The sequence below is a fragment of the Astatotilapia calliptera genome, chromosome 18, assembly GCF_900246225.1.
Source record: "Astatotilapia calliptera chromosome 18, fAstCal1.2, whole genome shotgun sequence".
In the NCBI taxonomy this organism is placed as follows: Eukaryota; Metazoa; Chordata; class Actinopteri; order Cichliformes; family Cichlidae; genus Astatotilapia; species Astatotilapia calliptera.
This window is the reverse complement of record NC_039319.1, coordinates 3,857,256-3,872,817: the sequence shown is the minus strand read 5'-3', so window position 1 is coordinate 3,872,817 and position 15,562 is coordinate 3,857,256. Positions and strand designations below refer to the sequence as shown.

Genomic DNA, 15,562 nt, shown 5'->3' with positions numbered 1-15,562 from the left:
TGACCTTTTCTGGAAGCCTGGGAGAAAATAGGTTCGAAGGAAGCGTACCAGTGATACTGTCAGGAAACATCAGAGCGTGCTAAGTAGACTGAAAAGAAATCCATGCAAGTCAGAATCACCAGCAGAATATTTTATTAATCCCTGAGGAAATTATGTAGTTACAGTTGCTCCAACTTACAAAATAGTTCTGATATATACAAATAGCTCAATTTATAAATATGCTACTGGTAGGTAAAAGACGGATGCAGCTTGCAAGTCTGTGAAATAAATGTAGAATTGACCTAAACCTGCACTTATAGAAATGACAAACGGGGGGCGACACCTCTGGATGCAAAAAGAAGTAAATGCATAGAAGTCTATGGAAAAATGACCCTCAGTTATTTACTGTGACCTCAGTAAACACTGATGAGTTTATGGGCTGGATCTGTGAATGACATATCAGGATAATTTGGATCATGATTTGCTCCCATCAGCATCCATGGGGATAATAAAGCAGCTGGCCAATCTTTTGACTGAAAAACTGACACTTTATAAGTAAGAAGTGTCCCTTTGTGATATCTGAATGTCAGCGAAGCTAAAATGGAAAAGCTCAGTTAGGGGCTTCAAAACTGTGGGATGGCACCGTGGCTACATCCATCTTTTATATACAGTCTATGGGTTGCTGGCATCTGTACTTTTAAATCAATATAAAGATATAGGCGAGAATACTTATCATTTTACTTAGTTTGGTGGGATGAGCTGGAGATCTGGGCTGAATAATTAAATCAGAATGTGATGAAACTTTTAAACTTTATTCAAAGAAAAATTAATCAAACCTTTTAAGCTGCCTTTAAAAAAAAAGATCTGATTTGACTGGTGACTCACGCAGTGTTTGCGTCCCACTGAACATGGAAATGAAAGCTCTGGCTTCCTCTCTGTTCATTTAGGCAGTAGATAGATGCCCAGAGGCATTTCCAAGATGACCCCTGAGTTACAAGATTGCTTCTAGATTTGAGTGAAAATAATGTGAAAACCATTATCTTCAACATATCTTCAATGTGTTTTTGTTGGGTGGGAGCCTTAATTAAATGTCTGCGGGCCGAAATTGCTATGTGACCTAACCCCCGAGGAGGAAGCACCACAGCACGACACCTCAAACATCCTTTTTTTTTAAAATGAGAGTTTCTCTCACATCTGCAAACATTTGGTGACAGTAGATGGGACTTTATTTAGGAAGAAAACTCTTCATTTGGATAATGGCTGGGTGACTCCCCTCAGAGAGATCACAGTGTTTGACATGTGGTTTTTCCTGCTGGTAGCTCCTTCACCACTGAACAGACGTGTTTCTGTGTTCTGGTTTGTATGCAGGGAGGAGAAAAAAGCCTGAAAGAAACTAAGGATGGGACTAAAAACATTCATGGATATTTTTTTAGCCTTAGTTCAGCTACAGTAACGTTCTTCTTTTTCATTTTTCATTTTTTATTGTTTTTCTAGCTCATCTAACATAAGTCAGGCTGAGAGTTCAGTACAAGGATGTTGTAACTTGGATCTTATGTGCATTAAAACAGCCCATTAAACTTGTTAGCTGACTAGAAAAAGGTCAATCAGCAACAGCTCTGGGGGGGCGGAGTCAGTTTTGGCACAAAGAATTGGGAATTTAATCTTTTTTTGGTATAAAACTTTGACACTGTTGAATACTTCGAAGTGAATACATCTGCTTTAACTTTGTTAACTAAATAACTGATATATCAAAAAATTATTTTTCACATTATGATCATCTGTAACCGACTTTCTTTCCTTCATTTAAAATAATCCTCTCAGAATCTGCACATTACCGAAGAGGCAAAGACTTAAAGGTCGACTAAAGTCCTCTGCTCATAAGCCCACAATCCAAGCAGATACTACAGAAATATTACAACACCTTGGAAACTAATTGGATGCATGCTTTATATAATGACGCAAATTGAGGAAATTCCACTTGAAGAGAGGCAGTGGGAAACATATGGACAGGGTTGCATTACAACAGATCGTCCTCTCGAGGCATTATGGTGGTTCAGAGGCCTGATGGACATACCACACAGTCACAGCACCATGAAAAACATTCATGCTCTTTACATCACCTCGCCTACCACTGACAGCTAATCTGACAACGCACAAATGTTCTTTGTTACCCGACAACTACACCAGGTGATCTGACAGCCATCCTGCTGAACTTCTCTTTTATTCGACATGTCTGCAGATGACTTTGTATGTGGGAAAGTGGAAAGATACCATCTCATTTACATCTAAAGACTGCAAAACATTATTCAGATATTTAACTTTCTATTACAAATATTATGAGTGATTATCAGCTTAGGGATAAAATCCCTTTAACATGCATTTAATGCATATTTTGGATCTATAAATTTAAAGTATTTTAAATTCAAATTATTTAGAGCATAAACTTCATAGCAACCTTCACTTTTTGGACCTTAATGCTTTTAATTTTACTTTTATTGTTGGCATTTAAAAAGTCTTTGTTGGTTTTAGGAAAAGTTTATGGTTTGGGTTACAGCGTTTTAGTTGATGAAATGTACAACTAGAAATAATGTTTAAACCTTATTTATGTGAAACTGCCTCAACAAAGTAGTGAGAGAACCTATTTGTGGGTCATCTTAAAAAGCAGAGCTTTGACAGCCTTGTCATTGTCTCTTGGACAGTGCTTTGGGAAACACTGCTTGCTTTTGCAGAGTTTTATAAATAAAGTTGAACTTGTAGCAGGAGAGGCCACATCCTTAAAGTCAGTGTCACATTCCTGATGGACACAGAACAGGACTGGAGATAACATAAACTCTCTGGGTGACTTGCAATAACTTCTGACATGAACAGGCAGCGCATGAGTGTCGATGTTATGACAGAAGAGACTGAAGTTAAAAAAGGTGGAAAATGAAGTTTTAGTGATTCAAACGGCAGATCTCAGCAGTGCGTCTCACCAGCAGCAGGTCAAACTTTAAAGGCTTTCACATGTGACTCATTTGAATAACTTCTTCTACACAAATGGGCCAATCAGAAAAGGCCTGTTAAACGCAAGTCACCTAAAAGACTTCTGGCAGAGAGCCACACACACACCCACCCACACACCCACAAAGATGCCTAAACAGGTACACACACACACACACACACACACACACACACACACACACACGGAGCTATACAGCACCCTGCTTTTGTACTAATCCCTGGCTCCCCCCGTGTTGTTGCCACCCAAGGCAAAAGCCCCCCCACAGGCAGGAAGGAGGGAGTCTGCAGCCAGGCGACTGATTGTGTTGGACGAACTGCCTCCACAGCTCTGGACCTCACTCAGACTCTTTGTACTGAGGCAAAGAGCCTCAGTTTCTGCTAGAGAGTGAAAGAGTTTCTGAGCAGGGAAGAGAAACCGAGATGAGGAGCGACACGCAAAGAGAGAAGAGAAAAAAAATCTGTCTACACAAATAATTGAATCTGGGAAATGTACTGGCTCTTTTCACTGGGACAAAAAGGTGAAATGTTCTCATCGACCGATAGAAGCTGTTTTCATAAAAGAAGATTAAGATTAAATTACTTGTCGAGCTGGTGTGGAATGCACCTTGTAAGGTTCGACGGGCACCTCTGCACGTCATGTCCTACACACTTACACACTTCTGTGAGTTCAACAGATACTTGATTATATCTCACCCTGTCTATGCCTATTAACCCTTTTACAGTAAATAACTAGACCACATTGCATCATGGGACGTTCAGATGGTCTCACACTCTATATTTATTGTTTTATTGTTGTTTCTAATCTGCTGTGTAAGTTAGAGGTGTCCAGAGGATCTGGAACATTTGCATTCCTTTAACCAACATGTTGACAGTAAAGCAAATATTAACTGACCTACTAGCACATTTTAGTAAATCATACTATGAATTCTTAAGACAATGCTGAATTAACTACACTTCACATTTTTTGTCACTTTAAACATGTAAAAATCGAGAATTAAAATAAGAAATAATGTGCAGCCAGAAATATAAAAACTAAAACACTTAGAGGGAAATATTTTGTTTTATTGTCTTTAGCGAGTCTCTGTTCTTCCTCAATACACAGATTTATAAACAGGTGAGGACCTCCTTCATCTTCATGACACAAAGCCTCCTGTTTTAGATTACTGCAACATTGCACACTATAAAATGATAAGAAGTGTAGACGTGCGAGTGATAAAGGTATACAGGTTATTGCATGAAAAAAAAATGCATTTTTCAAGAAAGAAATACTTGTTAGAAACTCCAAAAACACATGATTACCATTTGGAGTTGATAATCGGCCAATTAAAAACAAATGCATCATTCATTACATAAAATTGTGGGTAATTTATAAATGGCAGCATCCAATAACACTGATCACACTGGATCCTTACAGCTCACGACATCCAAACAAAATCAAATCTCAGACCAAAAGTTGCTAAAGTTGATAAAAGAGGCTGCTGGTGATGTGTGACGGGGGAAAGGTGTGAGAACACTGTATTAATAGAACGTATATGAAGACAAAGCCATTTCCTGCACTACACAGTCTATGTATGAACACAAACTTTTGCATATTTACACTGTGCTGTTTGGCTGAGTGCTTTCTTGTGTGTGAACAGTTTGAGATTAGATAAGAGACGTGATGATAGGCTGACCAGACGTCTGCAGATGTTGCAGTGGGAGCGGGGCTTAACTCAGAAAGTTTAGTCTGATTATCAGAGTGAAGTGCAGCTAAGCCTGAGCTTAGACTGAAGTGCGACTCGTGCTAAAAATCTAACCCTGTATAAGGGATTAGACCTTTTTCTTCCAGCCCAGCGTCAGACTAATGTCAAAATACCCACAGCTGGAGTTTTCAATCTGAGCCCAGACAGCTGTGCTGATCCAGTCTCTGCTGCTTACTTATCCAACAATGGACTGAGTTCAAGGTGTTTTTCTTCAAGCACTAATGCCCCCTATAGCAGCACCGCCTCTTACCCTACCAGTGTTTGCAACAGCCTTTACTTCCATGTGACACCAACCTCCTCCACAGCATCCAGGATCAGGTCACCAGTCCTGTCTGGATGTCCCCCACAGATGGTGAAGAATGATTAAAACCTTCCCCAGCTTTTAGAGCATCTTTAACAGGATCTCACGAGTATTTTAAGTTACCTGGGATGCGTCATTATTTAACGTGAAACTCATGAAAAGGCACTGATGCTTATTTCTACATGTAAACACTGATAAAACGCAAACACCATAAAATTTCACATTTAGAAAACTGCTCGTCTCATGTTACACTTAAATCTGCACAGTTAGTTATGTTTCCGCTCCACCAGGCTCTCTTCCTTTGCTGTGATCCATTCCTTCCTTTGGTCACAAATTATGTGTCAGACACTCAAAGCAGGCGAAACAGAGAAATCCTGCTGAATCCCAAGAGAAACCCTCTCAGGTATGTTTTCATAAGGCTTTGCTGCAGGGCTTTTGTGACCCCCACATGCCTGAATAATTAACAAGGCTGGAGACTATTGGGTTTGACCCGGCACCCACCTATGGGTCAGGAGGTCAGAAACAAACTGCTGGGGGAGGGAACCTGTAGGCTGGGCAGAAAAACACCTCGACAGCTTTGCAATTTAAAAATTCGAGCCTTTCTAGCCATAAAAAAAGCAGCCCAACAAGCCAAAGTTTGCAAATGAAAAAGTTTGATTGTATTGAAGCTTCAGGCATGAGTGTGCTAGCTTTTGTTTTGTTCTTAAATGACAAACTTGTTCTGACTGTCGATTATTACAGTGTTCAAACACCCTGGCTGTCTGCTTAATATGACCATTTGTAAATGTTGAACCAATGACATGAGTGTTAGTGAGCTGCTCTAACAGCCTCCACTCTTCGGCCTTTAATCTTTCATTCACATGTTGGAACCTGCCTGCAAAGGCTTGGTCTCATCCACAGCATTAATGAGGTCCATCACTTCTACTGTGTGGTAAGGTGTTTCACAGTCTGCATTCCAAGTTCATCCCAGTAGAGCCGGACAGGGTCAAGGTCAGTGTTTACTGCAGGTCAGTCAAGTCCTGTCCCGGCAGTAACCTCCATACATGCAAGTCCCCAAAACTGGGTACTGTACAAGGATTGAATTTATAGAAGTCACCTGTTCGTGTTCCATTTAGATTTAGATATAGACGTATATATATTTAGATTTAGGGCGTGGTTAATACAATTCTCTGATGAAGGCATGGCTTATTCTGCAACACTAAAGTTGTAAGAATGCTACTGAGCCAACAAAGAAATCAGGTTCATAAGAAATGGAGAGAATTAGCTAATAAAATGTGAATTAGAGGTCTGCATCTCTGGTTTATTGCTTTATTATCCAAACTTAAACCTGCCATGGTGGCATCTTCTGTGCACAGCGAGCGTTTGGAGGTTTTCCAGGATTTTCTTTGCTGGCGGTGGGGAGGGCATTTTTGCTGAAATCTGCAGCACCAGCTCAAAGGGGGGGCTTCCATTAAAACAATGTGGCTCGATGTAGGCAGGTACCCGCATAATTGAAAATGCAGAGTGGCATTTATGAGCATTAATGAGCAGATGGCCTTGTGTTAGAGCTGGCCTCTTCCTCCTCCTCCTTCTCCTCCTCCACTTATTTTACACCAGCTTCTGTTTCATTCGCCTCCCCCTGACTGGATCTGATTACCCACAATCCCTAAATCCAGTGAGAGAAGCTTCCTGCCTCGCCTGAAAGTGCCAGCTTGCGATTTATAGCTCTTCTTCCTCCCTCTCTCTCTCAAACACACCATGAAGCGAACCTTTCTGTGTATGGGTGGAGGTGCTGGCATGTTACATGTTTTATGAGGGTCTGCACCGAGACCGCTTTGGTGATTTTGGGGGACCTGCAGGAGAAATGTGTGTGGGTGTCAGAGATCATTGTGAACCATGCCACGTACTGCGGCAGCTGGGCAGGACTTCGACTCTGTGTTAAAATGATCCTCCACCCAAAGTCTAACTTCAGGGTATCAAAAATACGACCTTTATGAGCCTGAAAACCTGCCTGTAAAAAGTCTGCAGTCGGCTCTGTCATGGAGGGCAACGACTGCGTCAGTGATCTGGTTTCAAGTATTGGTCGTCTCACTCTTTGCCACTGAAATGCATTTAAATTATCTTTTTAAATGCAAGTACAGTAAAGTCAGTAATTCAGTCACATTTAATTTGACCCAGTTCAACACACTGCAGCCAATCGGACGTGGTTAGAAAGTTAGAAATAAACTGCTTTAGTGGGAGATCACATATGAGAGGCGAGTATTTAAACACTCAGGTCTTTCTTCACTGCCATGACTGCCACTCATTAATAACTGCACTTAATGGATCCTGTGTTGACTAATTAAATGATATCGTTTGATATATGATGTTGAATGACTCAGAATTATTTTTGTGTGGTTACAGAGAGGGCATCATGTGTTTTCAGTGACCACCACAGAGCATGACAAAAACAGCCTCAGTTCTGATCCTCAGTCAAAAAGTCGGCCCACACAGCCGGCAGCGGCCCTCAGGAGAAACACAAGGTGGTTAAAAAAAAAAAAAGGGGGGGGGGGGGGGCGTTCTCTTCCCCTCCCTGCAATTATTCACAGCCTCACACATCCATCACTCAGAGGGGGGGGGAGCACCACCACTTCATGATGGGGTTTAGAGGTGGGGGCGGCACAGCGGTGAGGTGGTTGGCACTGTCGCCTCACAGTCCAGGGTTTGAAACCAGTTTAGGGCTTTTCTGTGTTTTCATGTTCTCTCTGTGTTTACGTGGGTTCTGCAGAACATTTTTCTAGCTTTTGAATTTTGTTTTAATTCAAAGATCGTCTGTTTGATTTTTACAGTTTCACAGTGGAAAAATAGATATCTGTATGTGTTTTTCACAAAGCGCTGCCAAGTCTATAACCCTTAACCTAAGCGTTTTATTCCTTTGCAAAGTTTAAAAGTCTACCTTCAGGGTAACAATTAGCAGCTAATTAGCAGCTCAGAGGCAGTAAAACACTGACAGAAAACAAACCCAGTGCTTAGAAGTGAAAGTCTTAAACTTCCCTGCCTGAGGGGTCCAAAAGAAAAAAAGAAAGAAACTCTGGTGGTACCGTAGTTTAAAACAAGTTATTTAAGAGTAGTAGTAAATTCTGTACGTAAACTTAAGTATATTGCTAAGTATAACCTTAAGCATATAGTGGTCAGGCTGTCAGACGACAGTGTTTGCGCTCTTTCATTGTAATCACCCTCATTTCCTATTTCGCAACATTGTAACCAGCTGAATTCTTAAGACAATGGAGCGCATAAAAAGCTGCAACATCGAACCTCAAAATATTCGGAATACGAAACCAATCAGAGTTAGAAGAGGATAATCAAGCAGTGCAGAGTGTACCTTGGAAAGCTCAGTGTGTCATTTACTCTATTTTAACAGACAGAAAACCATCAGGTTGTGTTTTAGCTGAGACAACAGCTAAAGGTTACGGCTGTGGTCTGCGGTCTGTCCTCTCTGGCCTGGATGACTTCACATGCTGCTTTGCTGTCATGGAAAAAAATTACACAACTGAACTGTAGGCTTTATTTTTCTTTCAACTTTTCACTTTCTGTGGTGAATTTAAAAAGTTTCACAAGCTCTGTTCCCCTTTGTTAAAAATGTTCCACAGTTTTGTCCAATATACAAGAAACAACAAATGATTTTTCTTGAAAAGCGAAAGGTGATGAAGACAAACACAAAGCAGATCCACAGCAGCGATACGACTCGTTAACAAAGTGACAGCATTGTGTGGCTCAGGACTTTCTGTAGCGCCACTACAACGTTTGTGTTTACGCCTCGCTCTGTGCACCATGGCGCATGTTCTTCCCACTAACCAACATCGTGCCAGACAAAAGAATTTCTGTATCCCAAATACATCATCAGACCAGAAGACGACAGACAGAACACGTGAGACTGCATGCCGTGCACAAGCACAGGGAAGTATTCCCATTCATTTTGTAAGTTAGGATTAAAAATGGTCATCATTGGTTTTTAATAAAAAAAAAAAAAACTTGAATGCATGCAAGGTTACTGGCACAGATCAAATGATGTGTTTACATGTGTTGCAGCAAGTAAGCCAAAATCTGTTTTTATATGGAGCAACCATCTTTTTCATGTCTCTCTGCAGTTATTAAGCTTAATTATAACCTTTATGTTACTGGGACATAGAAATTAAATTTATAGAATGACTGATAATAACTCCATGGTGGAGCTGAAGAGAGTGCCAGATGAAATGCTACCTCATGATCCAGGTGATGGGACACCAGCACCAGTGCAATGCAGACGCCAGCACTGAACCGTCTCTTCCTCCTCATTTAAGAGCCAACTCACACTTTAAGAGATTCTTAGCTAAATTTTATTTTTATGGGAAGACATTCAGAGCGGACAGAATCTGTAGGCTGCATCTGCCAATATTTCAATTTCTTGTGAGATCTCCTCCCAGCACACCAACATGAACAACATGCCTTCTAAGTTTGGGCGCAACAGTGGCAGCTTTTGGAAAAGGCTGTGAAAATGAGTCATGGTGAAAATTTCCACTTGACATTTTGGTTGACAAATCATGTGAGTGATGTGGATCATAGAGATGTTTTGTGTGGTAGATGGTCAGGCCCTCAATGGTGATGACTATAGAGGTGCAACTTAAACCATCAGCAACACAGAAGGAATTAAACATAATCGCTAATTAATGTTTCATTAATGTGTAATGCAAACAACAAAATCCCAGCTACTTAACTTTCTGCTTTCCCCACAAACTTAAACCGGTTCAAGTTTAAAGGAAACATGTGTGCCTCGTTATCCCCAACGCCAATTAAGCGAACCAAACAAGGCTGTAAACTAATGCCGGCTAATCCTAAGAAAACTGCAGTACTTTTGCCTGAAGCAGCAGACTGAGACTCTCCGAACACGACGCAGCACCATGTTTATTTCTTTCTGCTTCAGATACTATCTCTAAACAGTCTTCAGAAATATGGAGATTTCAGTTTCCAACTCTCAACACATTTTAATATGCTCTGTCTTGTAGATGAAAACATGACATGCATTTCATAATGGAAGAAACAGAAATGTGAAACTAGAATTTTAAGCTCTCAACTCTTAACTACGACAGCTAATGAGCAAACTGTCACAGGAAAAGCTGATAGAGCCATTCTGGCTCAATAATCTCTGTGTAGTGTACCACCCTTTTTGTGCTCTTAATTTATTTGCTCCTCTTTACAACTACTTTGCTGCCAACAATACAATGTTGCAACAGGAAGTTGAATGGCCACGTACTCAGGATACCTTGATGACAACTAACAACAATTCCCACGCACTTAAACTCAGACACAACTCCTGTATCCGTCCTTCACTAAATTAGCAGCCAAATATTATCATATCTGAGTTACAAAAATAGCTCCTTTTTAACTTAGTAGGAAGAGAACGTCTGTGTGTGTCGACTGAACAATGGAGCCACAGTCGACGTGAAAGTTGTACGCCTGAAATCAAAGATGAAGGATGTTGGGACGGAAGGGAGCAGACAGAGGATGGCGATAGAAAGAGCGTGTGTGTGTGTGTGTGTGTGTGTGTGTGTGTGTGTGTGTGTGTGTGTGTGTGTGTGTGTGTGTGTGTGTGTGAGAGAGAGAGAGAAAGATCCTCAGAGGTGCAGCCAAAGCGCTGAGGAGACTTGAAACCAGATGAAGGAGTTTGGTACTCTGTGGGGGGGTTATTCAAAGGACCAATAAGGATGCTTGATAAAACCTCAGGCAAAAATGGTGCTGATATTCTAAATGTGAACCATCAAGTCTGCAAAAGTTGTAAAACAATAACGAAATATTTAAAATACTCCAACGTTTCACACTCTGCTCTCTAGTAGCCGCTAGACTTTACATGAGTTTGCTTCAACTCCTTGCTGTGTTTTTGTAAATCCATTAAAACTTCTGGAGATTCAAAAACAAATAAAATACATTCACAAAAACAGATCACACACCTGATCAGGACACACTGGTTCTGCAGCCTCTTCCACAGCGAGCGGTAGCACTCATTGGCGATGGCAAAGATGTGCGGGGAGATTTCACCGAGGTGGTGCTGACTGTACATCTCCACAGCGGGTCGGTCATACAGGCCAGGGAGCGGCTGGTAAGGGTTGACTGCTGCCAGGATGGAACCGATGTACGTCTGTGGATCAAAGAGGTAAATTATCAATAATTACGCAGACAGAAAGCAAATAAATCAAATTTCACCTGAATGTTTTAAGTAAAGGTGAAAGAGAAACATGAAAAAATACTATCATGATGCATTACACGATAACAAGATTCAATGATTCTGCAATACTTCATACTCTGATGAAAATGTACTTATTAAAATACAGACATTTTAAATGCGTCAGTTCAATTAATAAGCCCATACTGTCCTTCTCTTCACTGTTCCCCAACCGTTTCATCTTCTGTGTTGCTAATTAGCAAAGTTCTGCTCATTTTATCTTCATTTGACTAAATGCGCCACCATGAGGAGCCATGAAGTAGTGAACCTGGGTAATTATATTCGATACCAGCTATTGGTGCTGTAGAGGAAGCTCCCACCCCCCTCACTGCCATTTCAAAGTATGAACATTTGCACAGCATCCATTCTTCTCTAATGATAACTCTCTTGACCTGCATGTCGTTACTTGCCATCTACTGAGCAAAGATCGGAGCAAATCATCTCTGCTGCCCGTCACTGCTCAGGTGGAAGCACAGAGAGGCCAAAGGCTGCACTTAAATCCAATTTCTCAGACAGAAACACAGAGTCGTAAAACCCTTATTAGGTTCCCAGGAGGGTGGACAGCAGCAAACATCAAGCAGCCAAACATGTGACCTTAGTGATGAACACTCTTTTACAGCTTCCACTCAGGCTGTCAAAAAGCCCAGCAGCACGGCATTCAGCACGTTTGACCTTTTGCTTTTATTTTCACTGCTGAGAAGCAGACTCAAGATTTTCCAAATTAGTTTCAGATTTCAAAGTTCAAAGCAAAACAAACCAAGCTGCTGAAATAGAAGCTCGTGAAGCCAGAAGAAAACTTGGCTGAAGCTTTAGTGATGTGGTGGTGACTGATGGATAACTAGGCAGGCTTGGGAAGAAAAAAAAAAAGGCAGCACATCAGCGTGCATCTGTGAGAAAACATCTGGATATTCCTATTGCTGGCCTCGGTTTGAAAAGTTGCAACGGTTACAGCAGAATTAACCGGATTCTCACAGTTACTCGAACTGGGCAGGAAAAGAGGTAATGCTGTCAGAAATGCTCGTCCTCAACCGTGAAGGTCTGAGCATTTGCAAAGGTTAGAGAAGCATTAAGCCGATTTTTCACATCCACTTCAGCATAAAAATAGTAACACTGTCAAAACCTGTATGTTCTAAAAGGTCTAGTAACCACAGAGAGAAGCTTTCCATCCCGCATAGAAGAAAACTAAATCCTTAATTGGTCTTTCCACTAAAACAAAAATACTGGAACAGTAAAGGTCATTCACTTTGGAAATGCTACCATTGTTGGTTTACCCCAAACAAGCTTCTTTTGTGAGAAAACCCCTAAGAAACATGCGCAAATACTTTTAAAATGCCTACATTTACAACACAAGCACACACGTTTCCAGCCTGGTACTACTCATAGTCAGCTTTGACTGAGAGGTGCTAACTGTGGGTGCTAGCTGCTTCACCTCAGCTAATAAGAGTCACTGAAATGGACTGTTTGATCTTGTCTGTGGTGTTGATGTTACCTGTTTTAGTGGAATTACCTGACAAGTAATCTAGCCTGTGGCTTGTAACTGAGCACTCCACACTCTGGTTCAGATATGACTGCTCGAGTTTCAAAAGTCCCAGGCAGCAACAACCAAAATGGTTAACTTATCGCTTCCAAACGGGACTTCACAAACAAGTGTGTGACATCAGCGTCCATCTTTTATATACAGTGTATGATCCTGACACATGTTAACTCATCGGGACATGCCACTGTGTAATTTCAGCAGCAGTCATAAAAATATTGGTTTCACAATCAGTCAGCGATCATCAATCAGCACATGCTCGCAATCTGATGCAAAATGTGGTTTTTAAACCAGGAAGAAAAAACAAAACAAAAACACAATCCAAACAATTTACGGCCACATAAACATCGAGCTAAACACAATCGCTACATGTAATGTGGCGATCTTTTAAACCTCACCTCTCTTTATTTATTTCATTTTTATGTCTCTGAATTCCTGAAGGAAAGTTAAGTTTGCTAAGTGCTCTATGAAATATACCAGCTTTACCCTTACTGTCTCTGTCTGCTGCTGTTCTGGAAACCAAAAGGGATTTCTAGAGCACTTTTTTAAATTTAAGACTTCTCAAATATGGCTTAAACATCTATTAACAATAGTGAAGCTGATCCTTAACACCAGGTTAATCTGTGAATTACCGTTTTAATGGACTGACTGCTTATCTGGCCTACAAATGTAATGTGACTAGTCTGACTTACCATGAACATTCATTCAAACAACAGAATCATCTGAGAAAACAAAAGTTTGGTCAATAATAAAAGTAACACATTTTCTAACAGGCACAAGAGTTGCAGGTAAATTACCTGCTGCGACTCAACAACCACTTTTGCCGAGAAAAGAGCCACACAGACAATCTGCAGTGAGGTGAAAGCAGCAGTAGTTAGCAGCTCCCTCGCTGCTCATATTTCTTTGTGGCAGGTTTCACAGGGGAAATCCCCACTCATTTTCTACTTAAAAGGTACAGTAATAATAAACCTCACACTTTTCCCTCTAATCTCTGCAAACACGGACAAAGATAACATTTTTGATCACACTATCAAAATTAACGACAACATTTCTGCCGGCGCAACTTGGATGTAAAGTGAAAATCTCATTACAGCAGTGCACAGTGTTCCCATAACACACACATTAGCTTCTGAGAGTCTGTTGCCTGGAGGAGGAAAAGAATTGCATTTAGGAGAAAGAGAGTGGGACATTTCGATCCACAGAGCATCTACGTCCTCTGCAGTTACACGGCTCGACTGTCTTCTATCCTGTTAATCTCGCCTGGTTCCCACTGACAGACAACAGCATGTGAAAACAAACAGGACCGTCGGTTTTCTGTCAGTCACGGTCTTCATACCAGTCTGACATTTGCTCTGTTCCTTCATCTTGATTTATTAAAGCCTGTTTTCTTGCTGTATTTTTTTTATTTCCTTTAATACAGTTAGTCAAACTTTTTATCAGATTAGAGAAGAGCACCAAGAGGACATAGAAGCACATACATATTACAAACAGAAAGCCCTTTTTCCTCAATAAAGGGGTCGATCAGGGGGAAAAAAGCCTCAAAACACTATTGGCTCTGGACAAGCAGAAAAAAAACGTGTGTTTATAACCAGCCTGAGGTGAAACCGTGCGCAGAGCTCAGAAGTGGAGTGGAACTCAAATTACAACCATAATAGGCATAATTAGGTTAATAGGCATACCGATGTATAGACCGTGGAAAGAATACCAACAATAACATCACACTGGAAATGCAGTTTCTGATGAGCAGTCTGTTGCAGTCGGACACTAAAGACTCTGAGCATCCAAGCTGAAAGGAAATATTTACAGAGGGTTTCTCAGGAATGAAGAAAACAGCTTCTCTCTTCCAGTTTTTTAATTTTCCAAAGACCAAGTCATGACCAACCTCAACCAACAGTTGATAACAAATACGAGAAAACACCAAACCGTTGGTTAGAGCTAAAAGATGTAGTTCAGTCATTAAATGTTTTAAAAAGCATCAGCTAACATGCTTGCACCACAGGAAGTGAGCTGATGGTTGTAGGAGCAGTGCTGTAGATACAGTGGCATTAGGTTACGATCATACAGACTTCAGGAGTCTGTGAAACTCTTTGGCTTTTTCATTCATTTGAATGGGATCACCACTCCCAACAGATCTGAGAGAAGAGTTAAACCTGTGGGAGTGTCTTCTGGCACCAGGTTAGACGACCATGTACCAATAGTTAAAAAAAAAATCTGTTAAAATTCTGATTGTCCATAGTACTGCTTGAAAAAACACGTCAACTGAAATGAATACCTAACACTCCCTGAAGCGCACACATACATTGCAACACTGAACTGTTCTAGACATTGCCAGACTGACGTGTATGTGAGAAAGACCATTTGATCTCTAATTCTACAAAGCCCCTGTAATGTCTGATTACACCCATGCAACACAAGCAAAGGCAACGGGCTTGTCGATTTACAGCAAGAAATTAAGCTGATCCAGGTGATTGATAGATGTATTTTTTGTCTGCTTATTTTATTGGTTTTTGTTTTTTGCCCTTTATCACCGTTCCTCTTCCCCGCTGTTTTTCTTTCCCTCTTTCTTTCTCCCCTTTCTTTTCCCCAGTCAAATCTGTCCCATATTTAGCAAGTGAAAATGAAATAAAATAAACAATAAAAGGTGAATCAAATAGACCATTACGGCAAGGCTGGGATGGTCCATTTGGTAAAGTAAATCCGTGGGCATCTTTCTTTGCCTTTAGACAATAACTCTGATGGCAAAAGAGCCAAATGGGACAGGCAACAAAAAGAAAAAAAAATTAAGCTGACCA

The 15,562-nt window shown here is 40.8% G+C and overlaps 1 protein-coding gene across 1 annotated transcript in view; it reads right to left on the bottom strand.

Annotated features, from left to right (window-relative positions):
• Window positions 1-15,562, bottom strand: part of myo10 (myosin X) — a 127,514-nt gene that overhangs the window by 42,541 nt on the left and 69,411 nt on the right. Inside the window, exon 4 of the mRNA XM_026149129.1 lies at window positions 10,965-11,152. Coding sequence (XP_026004914.1) covers window positions 10,965-11,152 — 188 coding nt within the window. The remainder of the gene's footprint in view (window positions 1-10,964; window positions 11,153-15,562) is intronic.